Source organism: Helianthus annuus, chromosome 2 (genome assembly GCF_002127325.2).
Source record: "Helianthus annuus cultivar XRQ/B chromosome 2, HanXRQr2.0-SUNRISE, whole genome shotgun sequence".
In the NCBI taxonomy this organism is placed as follows: Eukaryota; Viridiplantae; Streptophyta; class Magnoliopsida; order Asterales; family Asteraceae; genus Helianthus; species Helianthus annuus.
In genome coordinates, this window is record NC_035434.2 from 153,086,123 (window position 1) to 153,108,404 (window position 22,282).

The window sequence follows — 22,282 nt, forward strand, 5'->3', positions numbered from 1 at the left end:
GTCCCTTGTTGGTGATGTAGCGCTAGCAACTACTCTTCTACTCGTGGTGCTACACCAGGACCTAAAGCTCAGACTTTCTTGTTGAGTTGCTAGCGTAGCGCGAGCAACTGACCTCTATTCGTAGCGCTACACGAGCACTTGATTTCCACAGAATATTTCTTTAAAAATCCATCTTCAACACCCCAAAACTCTTAAAATAATTCTAACTCTTTGTGACTTATTCCAGGATGTAATGCTTCAACAATATAGCTCGTTTCCACTCAATTTTCAGCCAATGAATGTATCAAGACCTGTAAAACCGAACTTTGGTCAATAGTACGTAATTCTAAATAAAACTAAACTATAAATAACGATAAAATGTACAAAATATACACGAATAAAGGATGTATTTTGCAATACATCATGTAACATCCCTAAAATATAAAACTTTATAATAATACATATAGTTTAAATAAATGAAAAATTACTCATCTAGAAATGTAGTAACTTGGTTAACTAACATGTCTAGAATTAGCCTACAAGGGGGTTAAAACAACAAAAAATTTTATGTTAAATAAATGGAGGGGCCAATCTTGTAAAAAGTTAGAACTAGAATTACTAAAATAGTAAAAACAAACCAAACACCCCATTCAAGAGGTGTCTGGTCGATCAACAAGCAGGGGCGACAAGAGGGTTCTTCACCCAAACCCTAACTTGCAAGAAAATCACAAATTGAAGCCTTAAATCGGTTAGAAATCGAAATCCAAGCATAAAATCGTGATCACCTCGTCAAAAGGATCTTAAGGTATGTCAAATTAGGTCATTTAGATGCAACTCAAATTCTTACTCATGATTGAAATTGAATGTTTAACTTAAATTGGTGATAGTAAACATGAAATTTGTGAGTAAGATGAGGTTGTGGAACAAACCCTAGATAAATCCGTGTCAAATCTTTGCATGATGGTTGTATGGATCAAAGTCACTATAGTGGGTGATTACTATGTTAGTAGAACTTGATAAACACTAGGATTTAGGTTTTTGCCTAGTGTAATTTGAGATTTTGAAACAATCTCTAGGATTGTTCATGCTAATAATATGTGTATGTTGTAAAAATTGAGTGAATTAGAATGATAGATACAAGTTATGAATTTAAATTAGATCATGTAAAAAGTTGACCCGCTAGGTGTTCGATGAAACGCCTAAATTAGGGTCAAAATGTTAAAGGTTTGGTAAAACGCAGATTTGAATGTGTTAATTAAATGATGCGTTAAAGCTTGAGAAAGAGTTCTAAACTTGTTGTAAATTGAACTCTTTAGGCAAGGAATCTGGGACGTCGAGCGGACACGCCGGAGGAGATACACGCGGAAAAGGGGCGCTTTAAAGGTACGTGACTTTAGTCTCGTTGCATTATGTAATAACGTTTAGTTTTAATGTATAAATGATGTCGGATATTAATTGATGCGTTGATGTATCGTTAAAGTGGCGAAGTTCACTAGATCATCAAACGGGTCAAAATAAACACTAGAAATATGGTTTGGTATGATAATAAAGTGATGGTCTTCACTAGATAGCCAAACGGGTCAAAATGTTGCTTGAAAACGAATCACATGAGTAGAGACTTAAAAGTCTCACATTTTTCAAGGTGATAAATGTAATGCATCAATAAATTGGTTATGACATTTTAAGTCTACGAACCCGGTATATTGGGTCAAACAGTAGAAGTTGATAGAAGGTGTCGTTTGAAACGGGATGCTAGAATTCCGAGAAAACAAGTGCTTAGTTCGGAGAATACGCGAAGCCATGGTATGGCGCGTATACTCCAAGGTTATAAGCCCGGGAAGTTGGGTAATTATGTCTAATGTGTCCTAGGGATGGAATTATGGAATCATGTACCTTGTTAATGGGTTGTAGATATTGAAACAAAGAATTTATGAGCCGAACGTTGGTATCTCGGTTTTCGTGATGTATAAATTATATGGTTGGGTCCGTAATCTTATTACAGACTCGCAGGTGAAAGAATCGACGAAATCGGACTAACGAGTAAAAAGTTATAAACTTTTAAAGTTGAAAAATGGTTAAGAGGCAAGAATGCAGAACCCACCGTAACTTACGGTGACACCGTAAGTTACGGTGGACATCAAAAGCTTACGATGTGAACCTTCTGATTTACGGTAGAACAAGGGACATTCCAGGTTCACCGTAACTTACGGTGACACCGTAAGTTACGGTGGAACCCAGGAAAAAAATATGTTTTGTTTGATGCTTGTGTTGTTAAATTTCGTTTATACGTAATGTATTATTGTCAAAACTAATATTTTAGTGTTTGACCTTAGGTATGGATGAGTTTCCCTCGGATGGTGATCAAGCATGTTGTCAAGAACCGAACACGCGTTTTGAAGCTTCCGCACTAAACATAACCATGTCTAGAACTTTATTATGTTGTAAACACTTTTGTTAATCATGTTTTAAACCCCTTAAACTAGTGATTAGTTATTAGTAAGGGTTAACTTTTAACTTGTTAAGCACTATGGTACAAGGTTTGGTAATTTAATGTGTTTGTATGGTCCTTAAAGGATGAAATTTTTTTTTATAAACTCTGATTTGTACCTTAACTAATATAATTATTAATTATATTCCGTCCAAATACTAAGGGTGTTACACATCATTTACCTTAATCACTTCAATACCAAGAAAGAATTTAGGTAACCCAAGATCTTTAATTAAAAATTCATTTTTCAAGAGATGCTTGATTCTTTTTATCTCACCTTCATTGTTCCCGGTTAACACAATGTCATCGACATAAACCAAGAGAACAATAAAGGTTGAGTTTTCAGCTTTGATGAACATTGAGTGATCACATTTTGACTGTACAAAACCAATTTTTACTAAGAACTTGAACAAGTTTTTCATTCCACATGCGTGGAGCTTGCTTTAGACCATTGAGAGACTTATTCAATTTGCAAACTTGATTGTTATTGTCAATATTCAAACCATCAGGTAAAGTCATGTAGACTTCTTCCTTAAGATTACCATAGAGGAAAGCATTGTTAACGTCAAGTTGATATAGAGGCCAATTATTTTGAACCGAGAGACCAATGGCACACCTAACAGTAACCATCTTAATAACAGGAGAAAAAGTCTCTTCAAAATATATTCCGTCACGTTGTTTGAATCCTTTTGCAACAAGCCTAGCCTTAAACCTATCAACTTCACCTGTAGATTTGTATTTAACTTTGAAAACCCATTTGCAACCAATGGGTTTTTTATTTTTGGGAAGATCAACAATATCCCAATGTTGTTTTTATAAAAGGCAGACAGTTCATCATTCATAGCATCAATCCACCTTTTATCTTTAATAGCATCTTTATAGGTGGAAGGCTCAACTATTTTATTAATAATAGCAGCAAGACAGATATTATCACTAGGCAAGTTAGAATAATTGACATACTTTTCATAGCTATATCTAACATTGCCAACAACATAGTCATCAAATCGTTTAGGGGCAGATGAGGATCTAGATGATCTTCTAGTAGGAATGGTACCCTCAGGAAGGTTTGACTCGTCATTAACACTACTAGACTCTGCCCTCACAGGATCAGTTTCATTCCTTAAGGACTCATTACTCTCAGATGAATCATCAGTCCCTGATGATTGCTGAGTATTACTATCCTCAGGTGATTCCACCTCATCACTGTGTTGCTGTGTCAGGGTAGTTGAGTCAGTGGAGACCTTCTCTTCATCATTGGGATTTAGGTCACTTGAAAACTAAAAGTTATCAAAAAAGTTTAATTGGTTTAAGTTATTTGGACATTCTAGAGCAGAGTGTGATTCATTTTTAAAAGGAAATGTGGTTTCATGGAAACTAACATCCCTGGAGAAGATGAATTTTTTCTGTTCTAGACTCCAAACCTTATATCCCTTTTTAAGATTAGAGTATCCCATAAAGACACATTTTTCAGCTCTTTCTTCAAGTTTATCAGGGTTATTTAAAACAGTAAAATAGCAAAGACAACCAACGATTTTCAAGTGATCAAGAGAAGGTTTGAAACCAAACAATTTTTCATAAGGAGAACAACCATGTAACACAGAAGAAGGAAGCCTGTTGATTAAGTAAGATGCTGTAAGCACACATTCAGACCAGAACCTAAGAGGAACATTGGATTGAAATAGCAAAGCTCTAGCAATATTCAATAGGTGTCTATGTTTCCTCTCCACAATACCATTTTGTTGTGGAGTATAGGTGCAAGAAGTTTGATGAATAATACCTTTTAGTTTAACAAAGGCTGTCATTTGAGAATTGGTGAACTCAGATCCATTATCACTCCTAAACACTTTGACGTTAACTTCAAATTAAGTTTTAACAAGATTGTAAAAACTTTCTATATTTTCAAAAACTTCTGACTTAGATTTCATCAGATAAACCCAAACGGATCTGGTGAAATCATCTACAATAGTAAGAAAGTATTTGTATTCTTCCACACTAGTGACCTTGTAGGGACCCCAAACATCTAAGTGAATGAGGTCTCCAACTTTAGTAGATTGATGGTCACTGAGAGGGAAGGGAGACCTATGTTGTTTAGCCTTGTGACATATATCACATGGGTTAGAAGAAGACTCAGATTTAAGCTGAAGAACATTTAACACTTGTTCAGCTAGATGACCCAGCCTGGAATGCAAGAGCTTTGCTTTTTCAGCCATACTAAGACAAGAAAAACTAGAACTCAGAGAGTTACCACAGAAATATAAACCCTCAATTTGTCTACCAGTCACCAGGGTTTTCTTTAAGCATGAATCCTGAATATAGCAAGAATTTTCATCAAACACAACCTTAAGCTTATTGTCTTTAGCTAGTTTATACATAGAAATAAGATTCACACAATATTCAGAAACAATAAACACATCTTTTAGAATCACAGAGTCTGAAAGCTTAAAACATCCAATTTGAGTGACTTTAGCATCAGTACCATTTGGATGTTTAACAGTTATATTGTATTCAGAGACATCAACAAGATTGAACATATTTTTGCTAGACATCACCATATGCTGGTTTGCACCAGAATCAATAATCCAGTTTTGATGTTGTGAAGAAAACAATTTTGAGTTGAAACAGAAAATATTTTTGTATTCAGAGAATGAATTGAAACATTTACCTCCTACATTGGACTTATTAGTGTCCTCTGTCTTATTCTCATTAAGCATACCTAGCAACTTAGAAAATTGATCAGCAATTAAAGAGTTCAAAGAGCTAGTATTTTTATCATTTACAGTATTGTTCATAGAAGAACCAGTACCACTACTAGCAGCATTGTTAGACCTAGCCCACTGGGAACTGTCTTGAGTAGGTTTTGGTCTATAGTTTGAAGGATAACCAAGCAGTTTGAAACATTTATCAACCGTATGTCCAATCTTGTTGCAATGAGAGCATTTTAGATTTGGGTTGGGACCTTTATTGAATTTTTTCTTGTTCATTGAAGTTGTTAGATTTAGTAGCAAAACCAACATTAGGGATTTTAGAGGAATTGTTTGAACCTCTATGAGATTCTTCTCTAGAGATGATAGAAAAAGCAGTTTTGATGGTTGGTAAAGGGTCCCTTGTTAACAGATTGGTCCTAACAGGTTGATAAATGTCATCTAATCCCATTAAGAATTGCATAAGTTTGATTAATTGACTGAACTCATTAAACTTCGTAGAAGCATTGCAGGTGCAAGAAGGTAATTGTAGAATGGCATCAAATTGTTTCCACATAGTGTTGATTTTATGATAATACTCAGACACACTAGAGCCATTTTGACTAACAGAGTTGATTTTTTGATATAAGCTAAACACAATAGACCCATCAACTTTATCATAAGTATCTTTTAAATCATCCCACACTTCTGAGGAAAGTTTAGAATAAACTTGCCCAACATATAATTCATCAGAAACATATTTCAGAATCCAGGTTAGCACAATAGAATTACAACGATCCCACTGACTAGCAAGAACATCATTATCTTTAGATCTATTGCAAGTGCCATCAATAAAGCCTAATTTATTTTTAGCCATTAGAGCAAGTTTCATAGCATTGGACCAGACTACATAATTCTCAGTCCCTTTTAGTTTTATGCTAACTATTGTGAGCCCACTAGAGTCACTAGCATGGAGATATAATGGGTCACTAGCATCTAATTTGCTAACCAAAGTCACAACAGAATCGGTTTTATCAGCCACAATAGCGCGAAAAGAAACACAGAATAGTCAAACAAACAAATAAGCACACAAAGAACCAAACAACCAGATAAATACCAAAACAGCCACCGGCGAAGCCTGGACAGATGTCCGATCAGAGGTTCGTCACTCAAGGTGCCTCCGCAGACAATGACCAGGGAGCGACAGCACAACATACCAAACCAGACACAAATGCAACAGATAAGCAAATAAGAATCGATCAAGTGCCGGCCCGACTAGTCCAGTAAACAGTGGATGCCTAGACACACTGACTCACAGTGGGTGCCAGCAGAAGGGGACCAGGTATGTAACCTTCACTTAGGGTTACAGGACACAGGTCAGAAAACCGAAAAATTCCTGTTGGTTTGCCCTAAAGGGACCAACGAGGATCTTCTTCTCCAGCAAAGGGAAAGCCCCAAATTAGGGTTTTGCCAGCAGCGCCGTCACCGGAAACCGGAAGCGAACCAAAAAAAACCCCAAACCCTAGAACTTAGGGTTTCACACCTTTAGATCTACACCGTCTCCTTTGAGCAAGAGATTACACAGAGTGCCGTCAACGAAGGAACCCTAGATCGGACGAGAGAAGGTCAGACGGAACCTTGTACCGCAGCGGAAGAGGAACCTGAGCCCGAATCAACCTTGGGGCTCTAATACCATGTCACAACTCAAGGATCAAACAACTTTATTATGAATCTTTGAATCAAATACAAGAACAAAACACATCTGTCATCACAGATTTGTAACCAAACAAAAGAACAGAAAAGATCTCCAAATGGATTATCTGTACAAGAATAAATAAACCCTAGACTCACGAATGTACGGGATATGGAACCATCTGCCCATTATATGGGCTACAAACCCTATGCACCAGCTAACACCTAGCTGTCTTCAATGGCGACAAGCCCAAAGGAAGGAGCCCAACAGCAAAGCAAGAGAAGAGCCCAAAGCGAAGCAGACCGATAAGCCCAAAACTCACAAAACAGAGAAACAAGGAAGAATGAGACAAGAGAAAATATAAATAAAATATGTAATTAACAGGCACATTTATACTGGAAATATACAGGAATTTTAACAAGTTTGTTGTTTTGTATGGAGGTTGTTGCAAAACCGAATTCCATTAACATCAAACCTACTACTATCGAGAGGTGTTTGAATCCAATGTTCCCTAGAGGCTGAATCAGACTGAACATGTGTTTCTTCTTATGCAATAGAAATTTGGAGAAGAGTGAATATGGGTATTGTTGGGACTTTTCGGCGATGACAACAATCTCGCGGCTAGTGAACACATTTTAGGTATTTAACCCAAAGTAATATATCGGACTATAACTAATATAAAAAAAGTTTGGAGAAACATATAGCTTGAAACAAAGTGTAGCAAATCAAGCATATGAGAAACCTTGATAAGAGTATCATCAACTTCATGATTCTCATGATTCATTCTTTTGTATTATCTTCCTTCGGTTATTTTTCCACCCTCATTTAAAGCTGAACCCCTAACTACAGTTTCGCAAAAGGTGAATGCAACACCATTTTCAACTTAGATCAAAATGTGAAGAAAAAAAATAATTACAACTGCGTATTATATTTTTAAGTTAATGAATCAAAGTTTTTAAAAAAAAATCAAATTAATAGAAATTTAAATGAGTTAGAAGCGTATATTATATATAAGATAAGGGATAAAATTAAAACTTAGAAATAATTTAAAAATAATAGGTAAAACTACAATAATAAAAAGAATTTGCAATAGACAGATAAATTTGTTTTTAAAGAAAACTCAAATTAGTAGAAATTTATATGAGTTAGAGGCGTATATTATATGTAGTACTAGTTTATAGACCCGTGTATAACATGGGTTCAAGGATATAAATTATATAACTTAATAATGTATGCATGATTATTTTTCGCAATTTGCTTTTATATATATAACATATGATAGTCATACCATATTTAACCATGACTAAAATCATTTCGATTAATATTTTTCAAACCTATTTCCTTGATTACAGAAAATTGTTTGTCTTTTCAAATTATTTTGTATGTTTTTAAATTAGCTCACGAAACACTTCTTATAAATATATATAATCATTTATTACAAATTGACATTAAGGCACAACCATAAATAAAGTTTCATATGTGCTACCTCCATTACCTCTCAAGTTGTATGTATGAAAATAATTTAGCTATATAAATTTGTGTGTACATTATTAAATGATATATTTTCATAACCTATTACTCAAACTCGTGTAATACATAAGTTCATAACCTATTACTCAAACCCGTGTAATTCACAACAAAATTTTAAATAAAACTTATATTGAACATAGATTAAATTAAATATGTTGCAACACTATACTTGGTAAAATATAATATCTTAAAGTTATAAAGAAGTCACCATTACTTTTATATATTAAAGTGAAAATATTACTTTTTATATATTAACGTGAAAATATAAGATATGAATTATTATAAATCTGATTTTGAAAAATTTAAATATAAAGAATAAAATAATAATAATAATAATAATAATAATAATAATAATAATAATAATCTATACTATATAATAAAAGAAACCACTTTTGGGACACTTGTCATCATATTAGACCATCTCTTAGAAATAATTATAATTTTAGTTAACTAAACAATAATAAAGCCTAATATTTATACGAAAAAAATAGAGATAAACTAGGAAAGTAAATAATAATAAAGTTACATAAAAGATAAACATAAAATCTTGAAGATCTTGATCTTGATATTTGCCGCTCTAATCGTTAACCCGTAGTATAGCCAACCAATGTTTTTTCATCTGCTAATCAGACGTCGCCTTTAGAAGCCCAACTCATTAATAAGCGAATACCTGGATCAAATGGCCCATTAAAAATCAAGACCACCACTAAGCACTATATAGATTTTTAGAAGATTTAATTGAAATATTATATCTATAAGTAAAAACAAAATAAAATAATACGTAGTTTATAAACTTAAAAGCTTATAACTATCAAGTATAAATAAAGTTTATAAGTTAAGTACCATATTGATTTTTATAAAAACAAATCTATCTATATAATAAAAGAAACCTAATATGGGACACTTGTCTCATATGTAGAGGGATCTAGATCTTTCTTTCCCCGCTCATGTTACCGGATCACGCTAACTTTGTGGACCGAAAATTATCCAACCCGCACAAATTAACTTTTTAGTGTTTCTACTTTTTCGATCAAAACTTTGAACCCTAACATCAACAGAGGAAATCAATCCATCTTCTATCGAGCATCTCTATCTCCAATTATCTTCCTTGCTACACTATCAGGCTAACTTTATTATTGTGATCCTCTTCAAAGATTTCTTTGAAAAAACCCTAATCATTAATTCCTTTCACATCACACGTTCATACCCGATCCCAAACTCAAGGATTGATTGTGCATTCTATACAAAACAATCAAGGTTTAATTCATCATGTAGGCTACGAATATCAAGCACTCGATTTTTTTGACTTCATTGAACGGATTCGTGAAGTACAGGTTTGATACTGATCTTACTCATGCCCTACCGTAAGTTCTTCCGCATAGCTCTCACTTGATTATTATTTTGATTTTTGCTATGATGTGTCATGTGATTAATTTGGAATTATGATTCGTAGGTTGCTTAATTACGAGTGATTGTCTATAATTCGTTTAAATTGAAACCAATCTGGTGCTTTTGAATCCTTTTTAACGTTCCTAATTCCATCCGAGTTAAAATAATTGTTTTCTAATTTGTTTTATGGTTAATTTTGGTACGATCTGGTTAACTTTGGGATTAAGGGTTATATGGTTGTTGCTTAATTATGAGTGATTCTTTAATTTGGTTAAACTGATTGGATATGGTGCTCTTTATTTTTAGGGTTAGTTAGGTGTGAGTGAATTGGGTACCAAGTGAAGTAAATAAAGTTTGCATGAAATTTTTTCTAACGTTTTAGTGCTCCATTAAAAAAATGTTATTCAAAGTGCATGGAATGGAACACAGGTGGTATGTCACCTGCTTGGAGTAAGTTATTGTATTTGAGCAGGGTCAGCAATGTCTAAAGAAGGTATAGACATTGCAACAGATAGTTGTACATTATGCTTTTCTGGCTATACATGAATGTATTTTCAATATCAAAACATATGTAAAGCTTATTTATTGTATTTGAGTTTTATGATATCGTTGGACGGGCATAAGACAAGATTTTATTAAAACCAGCATGAAGATCGTCAACATATATCTAACATCTATATGGTTTTGCACTAAACGCTTCTTGTGGTCATGCTTTGTATGTCATTGGTAATATTGAAGTTTGTTTTGATGTTTGAGGTTATGTACGATGAAGAATATGTTCCAACGATATAATTCATACTCATTTCACTATCAAATCGAACTGAGACGTACCTTCACTATTTTGAAACATGTGTTTGTGTAGCTACTCAGGTCTCCGGCCTTCATTGACCAACTGTTCTACCCTTCACTACTTCAGATCTATATGTATGAACATATAATCCAATATCTACTTATTTACTCGTTACGATGCTTTTTTTATTATTTGATGGTGTACTTGATCCTTTGAATCGATCAAAACCTATAAAAAAAGTGATCTTTCGTGGAGCCCTTTATTTTTAGTGTAACTCAAGTATACAGTTATACCCAACATACAATGGATGACTAAGGGGTAAAACTGACCCGTGCACTAATCTATGGGTTTATTCGGACTTTTATTTTAAGGGATAGGTTGTCATGGGTTTAACATAGATTTTAGTGGGTAAATTTGATAATAGAAAAGGTTGGGAACATGTCATAATAGGCCAATCAAAGAGGAATCGGGTCAGGATGGGCACCAAAGAAAAAGCGGTCAATTTTTTGCCTCATGCTTGATCAGAAATAAGTGAATCACAATTGAAATCTCATTGCAATCAAATTCTGTATTTTTCTATTGTTCTTGGTTGGATTGTGATCTGTTTTTTGCCCGTTAAGGTATACTTCTGTCTATCTTTCAAATATGACACATTTGTTCTATTCTCTGTGATTTCAGACATAATTTAAGTTTGACTAGCTACTTATAAGTATTCTCTTCTAACTTTAGGATATTAAAGCATTTAATTCTTTTTCATTAAGTTATTTTATTCTATATTATTGAGACATATGATGTGAGATTTTCTTTTTTTATACATATGTACATAATGTAGTCAACTAAATCTAAGCACACATATATGGAAAGAACACCTTAATTTCTTAGTTATTACATTTAATAAAAGAGCAAACTTTGTATGAGCTGGTGTGAAATTACATATACTAGAGTCTCGGATAACGATGGAAATATTACAAATAAGACTACCAATTTGGTGTACAAGGAAATTTATTATGAAATTTGAGTTATTTGTTGCATTTTTTACCTATCATATGTATTTTTAAGTTACTTTACTAAAGTGATGTTATTTTTATTCATTTTTTATTAAATTCACAAGTTCCAAGCATTTTCATTTGTGAAACCGCGTGTACACGCGGGCTCTAACCTAGTAATAATAATATAACAAAACTTAATAAAAAAAATTGAAAAGTAGTAGATGTTGGCATGTGGCATTTATTCAAGTCTTTTATTAAAATTTAGATTAGATTATTTTTATATGGAATAAACATGCTAATCACATAACACATACAAAGCATGCAAATTGTCTATATATATTTAAAGAAATTGACTACGCAACTTTTATTAAATTCTTTTCATTGTATAAAGTTAAAAGCTAAATTAATATGTATAAAATATAGTTTATTCTCATTATCCATTGATATTTCCTTAACTTATTCAATTTAATTTTTTAGCATGTTTCTAGATATATTATATTTATTCATCAATAGATTAATATTATATCTGATATGGTATTAAACGTTAGATAAATATATTATTCAATTTAATTTTTTAGCATGTTTCTAGATATATTATATTTATTCATTTATAGATAAATATTATATTGAGATAACTTATAGTAAATAAAAATAATAATAATAATAATAATAATAATAATAATAATAATAATAATAATAATAATAAGGAGGAGGAGGAGGAGGATAATGATAACAAATTTATTTTTAAATAAATAAAAATTAAAATTGTAAGGTGAAAGGAGAGATTGCCATATGGCATTAATTGGAGTCTTTTATTAATATTTAGAAGATAGAAGATTTAGAAGATTAGATATAAGGGATAAAATTTAAAGTTAAAAATAATTAAAAGTAGTATATGAGAGATACAATTAAAACTAAAAAAAATTAAAAAAATAAATAAAAGGCAAATAAAAAATTGCAATAGAGGGGCGTTGCAATATAATATGGTTTTACGAATACATGTGATGTTTTGCCCTGTGCTATTTCATATGGTGTGACAAACGTTATTTATATAAATGCTGAAGTAAATGTTGTGTGTTGGCAGAAAGCAAAACCATGAGAAGTAACGACTGAAAAGGAAAACACAGGAAAAGATGTCCCTACCACAAAAAGTAGAACCATTAACTGTATTACTGAAACACTGTAAAATATACGCCAAAGACACAACGATATTCGTTTAAGTTCGTTATGACTTATGATACATGTTATATCGATATAAGATTCATGGTTAAATACGTATATGAAAACTAGAACTTACCATTTCTAATTTTCTATGATTTCTTTAAGTTAATTTTGGTATTTTTACCAGTGGCGAAGCTTGAAAAAAAAAGTTCGGGGGGTCGGAAGGTAACAGACCTAAATTTTTTTTTCTATCGCGTAGTTTCGAGGTGTATGTTCGGGTCGGACATCGGTGATTCGATTCGGGTCGGGTCGGGTCAAACATTAATATCAAATAAAAAATGTTCTCAAACATTAAAACGTAAACATTGTTTAACAAACAAATGAACAATTTCACCCCTAATTTCAACCTAAATCACATAAATTGAGTTCTGAATAAATTCTATACGAAAACGCATATACCTAAAAAATTCTATACGAAAAGTACATATGTAACGCTACTGCGCGGAAAGTTCGGGGGATCGCCCCCCCCCCCCCGACCCCTATCATCCTGCGCTCCTGATTTTTACTAATACCATGTGTAGTGGAGAAATGAAGTGGCGTGAAGAGGCCAACTTCACTCCTAATAATGCCCAATTACCTCCCCTTGTGGCTCTCGACGTCACCATTAAAATGCTGCTTTTGTTGTTGGTTTCAAAGAACAGCCGTAGGATTAGGGGGCAAAGGCTGCTTTTGTTTTATTTTTCGAAAAAATAATAAAAATTAGGTAATAATTGGAAGGGTATTATGGGGTACTATATCACTACATCACTTTTGAATTTCAAACCTCTTAATGTCTCTTGCTGCCTAGGACCAACGTGTCGAATAATGCCCAAAGAAGAGGCTTGAACTTCAAGCCCAACTACACATGGTCTAATTGTTAACTTAATAACCACCTAATCTTATTGTTAAAGTTAAAGCCTAAAGGTATAGTTAGATTATGGGATGTGGTATACCATCCCCGCCACATCAGCTTCAATGACACACCATGACGCCTCTCCCCCATTTCCTAGGCGCCAATGTAAGGTGCGGGTAGGGCCCAATGTTTTAAATAATCAGATTTTTTCCTCTTTATTTGTATTTTGTTTGATAGGGGCTTTATCCTACACCGTGCAAGTTAACGATAAAGCCTCTTGCTTATATGGTGCATACGTGGCTCTGACGTGGTACTATAAAACCCCTAGAGGCTTTAAACCACACCCACCAACCTTCTAATCAACTGTGAAACGTTGATATGATATAGGACGTTTCTAATCGACTGTGAAACTAAGATCCTAGAAGAAATCAAAGCTATGGCGTATTTATGGGTGAAGAACCGCTCTAGGGTGGAGTCACTCGCATGGGAAGATTGGTGTAAATTCAAAGTAGGTGGTTAAGTAAGTTAAGTAATTATGTAATTTGCTTATAATTCGGTGTAAAACTCTTGTATGTTTGGTGGTAGCATCCCGCTACAATGAATAAATTATTTTGTCAGCCGTTCGAAAAAAAAAAATATAGGACGTTTCTAAACCCTATAATATTCTTGTAATCCCCAAACAAATATGTGAACGAGGCAAGGCCTATTCAATGCTTGGGTGAGAACAAAAGAACGTGGTGACTCTTGAATGAAATGTTGACGGAAAATGGTAACAAAATACAATTTGTACGAAAAAGAAAAATAGAAAAAAAAATACATGAATACCTAATGAGACCAACGAGAAAGAAACATGTTTTAATTTAACATATATGATGTACAACCACATACTCTCGAGCACATAACAACTTAACAAGAGGGATACAACATTTGAACACTAATAAATAAAACAAACAAAAATATATTAGAAAATACAAATTAAACAAGTTACACAATTCACACCTAACAAATAGGAAGTGGTGCACCATTCCACCCTTCAACACACTCCAACAATGGATCGATAATTAGTCCCTTTGACATGGCCGTGAACACCTTGTCGAACTCCTCGCCCGGCGAAGTCACCTTCTCGCCGGTCAAGTACGCGCCACCAAGCTCCTCCCTCACAAACCGATACAACGGGTATGATCGACAAGCCTTGATCCTGTTGGGAATCGACATTGTACCATTTTCGAATGCAACTCTAACACTCTCAACTTCCTTAGGCAAAATGGCCTTCAACTCGTCTTCGAAAGTAGCAATCTTTTGGAAGATTGAGGTGTTGGCGTTCTTCTCGGTTTCGCCATTGTTTAGCGCGTGGTCAACGAGGACTTGTCGAAGCTTTTGCATCAATGGGTAGGTGGTGAGGCAAGGGTCGTCAGCGTAGGCGAAAACGTACTCGCGGTCAACCACACGAAGCAAGTCCTTTTCACAAAATCTTGATGGGTGGAGCTCGCCGTTTACGCCCATGGTTAGGACCTTTTTCGCTACTTGGCTCACGGTGTTCTTCACGGTTGACTTCATGTTCTCTTCCAAATGCCTCAAGTCAATCGATTGGCATAACGCGACTAAGTAAGTCGATGACATGAGCTTTAAAATATCAACCGCTTCCGCGGTTTTCCTTGCGGAAATCAACCCTAGAGAGTTAACATCTTGGTTATGTTGCTCCGCGCTTTGAACATGGTTTGTAACCGGATTTGCTAGAAACTGAAGCTCCGAACAGTAAGAAGCCATCGCGATCTCCCCACCTTTAAACCCGTAATCCAAACTTGGGTTACGCCCACCCGACAAATTCGAAGGCAACCCATTGTTATAAAAATCATTCACAAGCTCGGAAAATTGCGCGAACATGAGTTTTCCAATAGCCGCAATAGCCAAACGTGTGTTGTCCATTGACACACCAATTGGGGTTCCTTGAAAGTTGCCACCGTGTAACGCTTTGTTTCTTGAAACATCGATTAGCGGGTTGTCGTTAACGGAGTTGATCTCTCGTTCAATCATTTTCGTGGCGGACCGAATGACTTCGATTTGTGGTCCAAGCCATTGAGGGGACGTGCGGAGCGCGTAACGGTCTTGTTTTGGTTTTTGTAACGGGTCCATCTCATGGACCTTTTGCGCGGCTTTAACATAGTCACTTCCATCCAAAATGTACTCCATGATGGCTGCCGCCTCTATTTGGCCCGGGTGGTGCTTAAGTTTGTGGGTCAAGTGGTCCGTAAACTCGGGCTTCCCTTGCATAACTTCCGCGAAAATCGCGGACAACACTTCCGACAACAATGCAAGTACATTGGCTTCAAACAACACCATGGACGCCATCCCGGACCCCACCGCGGTACCATTAACAAGCGCGAGCCCTTCTTTGGGCTGTAACTCGAAGAATCCGCCTTCTACGCCAGCTTGGGCGAATGCGGATTCCGCATTGAGAACTTCACCGGCCGGGCCAACTGCCTTTGAGTTGGGTCGGCCGGTGAGGAGACCCGCGATGTAGGACAACGGGACGAGGTCACCGGAGGCGGTGATCGTGCCCCGGAGGGGTAAACATGGGGTGATGTTGTTGTTGAGGAATTTAGTGATGGCTTCCAAGATTTCGAATCTTATGCCGGAATATCCCTGGAGGAGGGTGTTGATTCTGACCAACATGGCGGCTCTTGTGGCGGAATGTGGTAGTGTGTGGCTAGATTCTGTGCCGTTGCCGAATATCCCGGCGTTCAGGAATCTGGAATCCAAAAAATTAATCTTGTTAGATTTTGTGTAAACAGTAAAAATTTTGTTACATAAAAACAAAATAAATATAACTAATACGTTTAATTTAATTATTATTAATGCAAGATTTATTCCTAGTTGACAAACTAAAATATATGAGAAAAATATCTATTAAAAGACAGCTAAGGCTAATAGAAAAACGAGATCATTCAAACGACAGCCTTACATATTACTATTTTATTTGTTAAATAATAAATTGTAATGTTTGAAAAAAACAAAACACTTTAGGCCTTTACATACCACAACAACTTAATAATTTTATATTTTATACATCACATGAACATAAAATAAAATGAGTTTTGGGCTTATTCTAAATGATTGTGAGTCGCTTTCACCTTTAACTCACGAACACGTTGGTTTAGGTTAATAAACAGATTTTACAAATTCACAGCTGATCTATCCATCCTGTTGAATTTTATTCTTATTTCTTTTAAACGTTTTATTTTATAACTTATTATAACTTAAACTAAGCTAGGGCTATATGCTAAATTTTAAAATATAAAAAAATACACAAAAGTTTATAGTAAATATGTGTGTGTATACACATATATATAGTTGTAAATTAGTAATTTTCAAGTATTAATACCCAGATAAAATAAAGAGTTAAATGATTTTAGTCCCTATGGTTTTAGTTATTTTATCAATTTAGTCTAAATGTTTCATTTTTACCTGTGTGTTCAAAAAGATTTCACCGTTGTCATTTTAGTCCACTAGGTTAACTTTATCCATTATTTCTGTTAACGAGAAAGGCAAATCACTCGTTTTATATGGCCGAATTGCCCTTCTAATTCACAGAATTACATTTAAAATGACCGAATTGCCCTTCTCGTTAACAGAAAAAATGAATGAAGTTAACATAGTGGACTAAAATGGCAACGATGAAAGCCTTTTTAGACCCACAGACGAAAAATGGAACTTTTGAACTAAAATGACATTTAACTCTAAAATAAATTTAAAGTGAAACGTACTTCAGGATAAAATTGTCATATTCATGTTAAGGCGCGAAAACTCACGCCATGTGCAGATCATGCGACTGACACGCTTTTCATATTCGTGTCACATCTTCAACTTTTGTCGAGCTGAGCTCGACAACCAGACACGAACAAAACCAATTTAACATCCCCTATTTATTTTCCTAACATGTAAAACTCATAGCACTTTTCCATATTCTACATCATAGTTACCAAACATGTAAAATTCATAACACTTTTCCATAAACAAGACAAACAAAGAAGTAACAAATGATTATTACCTAATGAGCTCCTTTTGTAGAGCACCACCATTCTTAGTCCTCCTATGAGAAGTAGCACCAAATCCAGTAGTGACACCATAACTATCAGTCCCTTTGTTCATGCTCTCCATCACCCAATCGCTACTCGCCTTCACACCGGCCCGAGCCGCCTCGGATAGCTCCACCTTCACCATGTTACCATCACCAGCAGCCGCGATCCCAGCCACTTGAGACACAGTCAAAGTCTCGCCACCCAACTTCACCACAGGCTTCCTAAACTCACCCACCATCTTCTTCACCTCATCCAGATGACTACCCGTCAACGCTTCGGCCGCAACGCCCCAATTCAACGGGTCCTTGATGCAAAACCCGTTAGCGGATCCGTTAACATGTGTACCGTTCTCCATTGTGTTTATTATTCAAACGATAAAAAGGATTACAAAAAGGAATAATAAGAAAGCTAGAAGTAGAAGAACAATCTTATCTTCACACACTAGACTCACACTCTATGTGTGTGTAATGAAGGTGAGATTGCTGAGTTATGAGGTGGTGGAGAATGAAGTTTATATAGATGGTGGTGGTGGTGGGTGTGAATAAGGAGGGGTGGTAGGGGTGGGGGTGGTAGGTAGGAGAAAAGAAAATACAAAAAAAAATATAAAATAATAATAATAAAAGGAGAAAAAAATAAATAAAATGATGGAAGGTGGTAGGTTGGTTCAAGATCTAATCTTAGTCGTCTGATTTTATGAATATTTATCAACGGTTTAGTTTGGCTGACGTGTAACAAGTGGGTATTCAATGCACTAAACGTAAAAGCACTAACGGTAGTAGGTGAGGTGAGTTTGCATTTTGTTTTTTTTTTTTTTTTCTTTTTAGAGTAAATTATGTTTTTGGCTCCTGTGTTTATATCATTTTTACTATATTAGTCTAAAATAAGAATTTTTAACATATCTACCCCTATGGTCTCTATAACTAACCATTTTGGCCCCTAAGTCTAGAGATCATAGAGGCCAAAATGGTTAGTTATAGAGATCATGGAGGCTAAAATGGTTAGATTTAGGGGCCAAAATGGTTAGTTATAGAGACAATGAGGGCAGATATGTTAAAAAATCTTATTTTAGGCCAATATAGTAAAAATGATATAACCACAGGGGCCAAAAACGTAATTTACTCTTCTTTTTATATAAAACATATATAATAACTAGTCTCAAAAATGGGAATCTAAGTAAGAGGCGTGTCTCCTCCTCCATCTAAAAATGTCGATTTAATTTAAAACAAGAAATAAATATTAACTTGAGAAAGTTATACAATGTTTTGATATAAGTTATTGAAAGAAAGATGAAAAACTAATAAGAGCATCTCTAACCTACGACGCTTGTGATTGACATTGTCTTCCTTTGGGATTGATAGGCGTAGAGGGTGATGCCCATGTGGAAATATGGGGTCGAATGGGTGTTGTGTGGGGATTAGGGGTTTTGTTTTGTATTTCTTTTAACTAGTGTTTATATTTGTGTGTATGTGTAAGTGTATATATGTATTAATCTTTTTAGAGTAAACTGTCATTTTGGTCCCTAAGGTTTGACTAATTTTGCCACTTTAGTTCAAATTTCAAACCTTTTGCCATTATGGTTCTTATGGTTTCGTTTTTGTTGCCATTTTGGTCCAAATTTCAAATTTGGCCAGATTCCCCAATATAAACCCCCTTGTTTTGTCCTTTTGCTCAGGGGTATTTTCATCATATTAGGCTTTATTTTAACTGATTATCAATTAAATTTAATAAAACTATATTATTTCATCTTCCCAATCTGAAACTCAGTCTCTCTCTCCTCTCTCTAAACTCACCAGCCTTAACACCCAAAAATCAACTCCACCATTCTCTCGGTGATCTTTCTCTCCACAAAACCCTAACAATCGCACAAAATATCCACCAAATCTCTACAATTACCCCTACAAATCCACTATAATCCTGTTCAATTCACTCAAATGGATCGGAACCGAACGGAGAGTCCGGTGTACACCCGACAATGGAGCAGCACCGGTTCATCTTCTCCGGCGATGTCACCGGTGAACAGTTAAAGAGAGAAACAAAGGGTTTCGTTTCGCCGGTGAACAATTAGGGAGAGAAACGGAGGGTTTCGCTTGTATCGGAATCACCCACCACCACCGTCTCCCTTCCACCACGGTACACCCACCACCACCATCTCCCCTCCACCACCGTACACCCTCCACCACCGTACACCTCTTTCAACTTCCCACTTTTCCCACCATGGATTCCGGCAACTTCACCTCTGGTAAAAGCATAAAACCACAACTGCCGGCGATGTACACTTCAACCACATCCCGATTCTCCAACCGCCGCCGTTAGAGCATCGTCGCCATCATCGGAGTACTAAAATTCAAACACCTCCCCGACCAAATCTGGAGGTTTGATGGAAGGATTGGAGTTTTTTGACCAGATCTAAGGTGGTGTAGTGGTGGTGCGGTGGTGTTAATGGAGGTGGTAGGGGGTTCTATAGAGAGCGAGAGATTGCAGGTGTGTGTGATAGAGAGAAGAGAGAGACAGAGGGTGTTTAGAGAGAGAGAGACAGTGTGCGTAGAGTGGAGAGAGAGAGAAAGAAAGAGAGAGAGGGGTTTTATTAAATTTAATTGATAATCAGTTAAAATAAAGCCTAAAATAACGAAAATACCCCTGAGCAAAAGGACAAAACAGGGGGGTTTAAATTGGGGAATCTGGCCAAATTTGAAATTTAGACCAAAATGGCAACAAAAACAAAACCACAGGGACCAAAATGGAAAAGGGTTTGAAATTTGGAGTAAAGTTGCAAAACTGGCCAAACCTTAGGGACCAAAATGGTAGTTTACTCATCTTTTTAAAATATCCTAAATTTCACAAATTCCAAAGATTATATTTAGATATGAGTAAACTGCCATTTTGGTTCCTGTGGTTTGGCCAGTTTTACCATTTTAGTCCAAATCTCAAACTTTTTACATCTGGGTCCCTGTGGTTTGCATTTTGTTGCCATTTTAGTCCAAAATTTAAAAACCCTATTTTTTTACTGTTGCAACCTCCTATTTTGTCCTTTAGTGCAAGGGCATTTTGGCCATTTTGCTTTTCATTTAACATTTTCTTAATTCAAAAATTAATATATATATATATATACACACACACATACATCAGATCAACCACCACCACTTTCTCTCCATTTGCATAAACTTTCTCGCCGCCGTAACCTAGCGGTGATCTGCCGTTCTCCGGTCGTACTCCGACCAATCTATCCCTATCTACTACCCTGCCCTCTCCTCCTTCTATATCCATTAAAAAAAACAAAACAAATATCAATCATCCACAAAAAAAAAAAACCCAAAAAAATCCTAGGGTTTCTGCTGTTTCGACTCGAATTTATCTAATTTCCCTTCTATATATCAATAAGAAGGGGAGAGGGAGGTTACAAAAGCAAAAAAAAAAAGTGAAAAATTTGGAAAAAAAGGAAAATCTGTTAGGGTTTTGATATGGCGGCGCAGGTTAGTCAAGCTCAGGCAGTTAACGGTGGTGGTGGTGCTCAGCAGGTTGTGACGGTGTCGTTGTATGTGGGGGATTTGGATCTGAGTGTTACGGATTCGCAGTTGTATGATTTGTTTAACCAGATAGGGCAGGTGGTTTCGGTTAGGGTTTGTAGGGATTTGTCTACGAGGAATGAGTTGTGGGTGTGACTGTTGGATGGGACGACGCCAGAGTAGCGGTGGTGAGAAGGGGGAGGAGGTGGCGGTGGTGGTGCTATAGAGAGAGAGAGAAGAGAGAGAGGGAGGAGGTGGCGGTGGTGGTGGTGCTATAGAGAGAGAGAGAGAAGAGAGAGAGAGCTGATTATTTTGATCTGGGTTTTATTTCTCTCTTTCGAGTCCAGGTGGGTGTGGAGTGCACAAAGAGAAGAGGTGGGTATTTCGGGTGTCGGCCTGCCGGAAAAAGCAACTGCCGGCATCGACGCCGGTGTGTGCTCCGGTCGTCGGGCCAAGAATGTCGAGAGGGAGAGGGGGCGAGATAGGCAGAGGTGCTGGTGAATGAAGAAATCTTGTATTTGGGGAAGATGATAGGTTAAATAATGGTAAAAAGGAAATAAATATATTTAAATTAGTTTATTAATTATTAATATGTTATAATAAAATTAAATGACCGAAATGCCCTTGCACAAAAAGACAAAACAATAAGGTTTCAACAGTCAAAATAGGGGGGTTTTGGATTTTGGACTAAAATGGCAACAAAATGCAAACCACAGGGACCCAGATTTAAAAAGTTTGAGATTTGGACTAAAATGGCAAAACTGGCCAAACCACAGGGACCAAAATGGCAGTTTACTCTTTAGAGAGATATTGATGCCGGGTCAAAATACGTAGTATTTTATAAGTAACTAGTTTTTTTATATCGCGCGTTGCGGCGAAACCGAGCAAATTATAATGCAAAACAACGTGATTTGAAAATAAAGCTTGTTGTTTAGAAAGTCAAACCATTAGAACGACTTAGTTTATCATCGTACATTTTTATGATACCAAATATATACTTTATTTTGAGTATAACCTCATTTTAACAAAACTTATAAGGGAATGTCAGGGAAAGAAATCAAGCACAACTACGTACTTAAGTTTTTAGAAAAAAGTTATAAACGTAACT

The 22,282-nt window shown here is 35.7% G+C and overlaps 1 protein-coding gene across 1 annotated transcript; it reads right to left on the minus strand.

The window, feature by feature from the left end:
• Window positions 1-14,424: 14,424 nt before the first annotated feature.
• Window positions 14,425-18,343, minus strand: LOC110924718 (phenylalanine ammonia-lyase-like). The gene is made up of 2 exons (XM_022168714.2): window positions 17,641-18,343; window positions 14,425-16,341 (listed from the first exon to the last, which is right to left on the minus strand). The coding sequence occupies exons 1-2, from the start codon at window positions 18,024-18,026 to the stop codon at window positions 14,592-14,594; spliced, it is 2,136 nt and encodes a 711-aa protein (XP_022024406.1). The 5' UTR covers window positions 18,027-18,343; the 3' UTR covers window positions 14,425-14,591.
• Window positions 18,344-22,282: the final 3,939 nt, after the last annotated feature.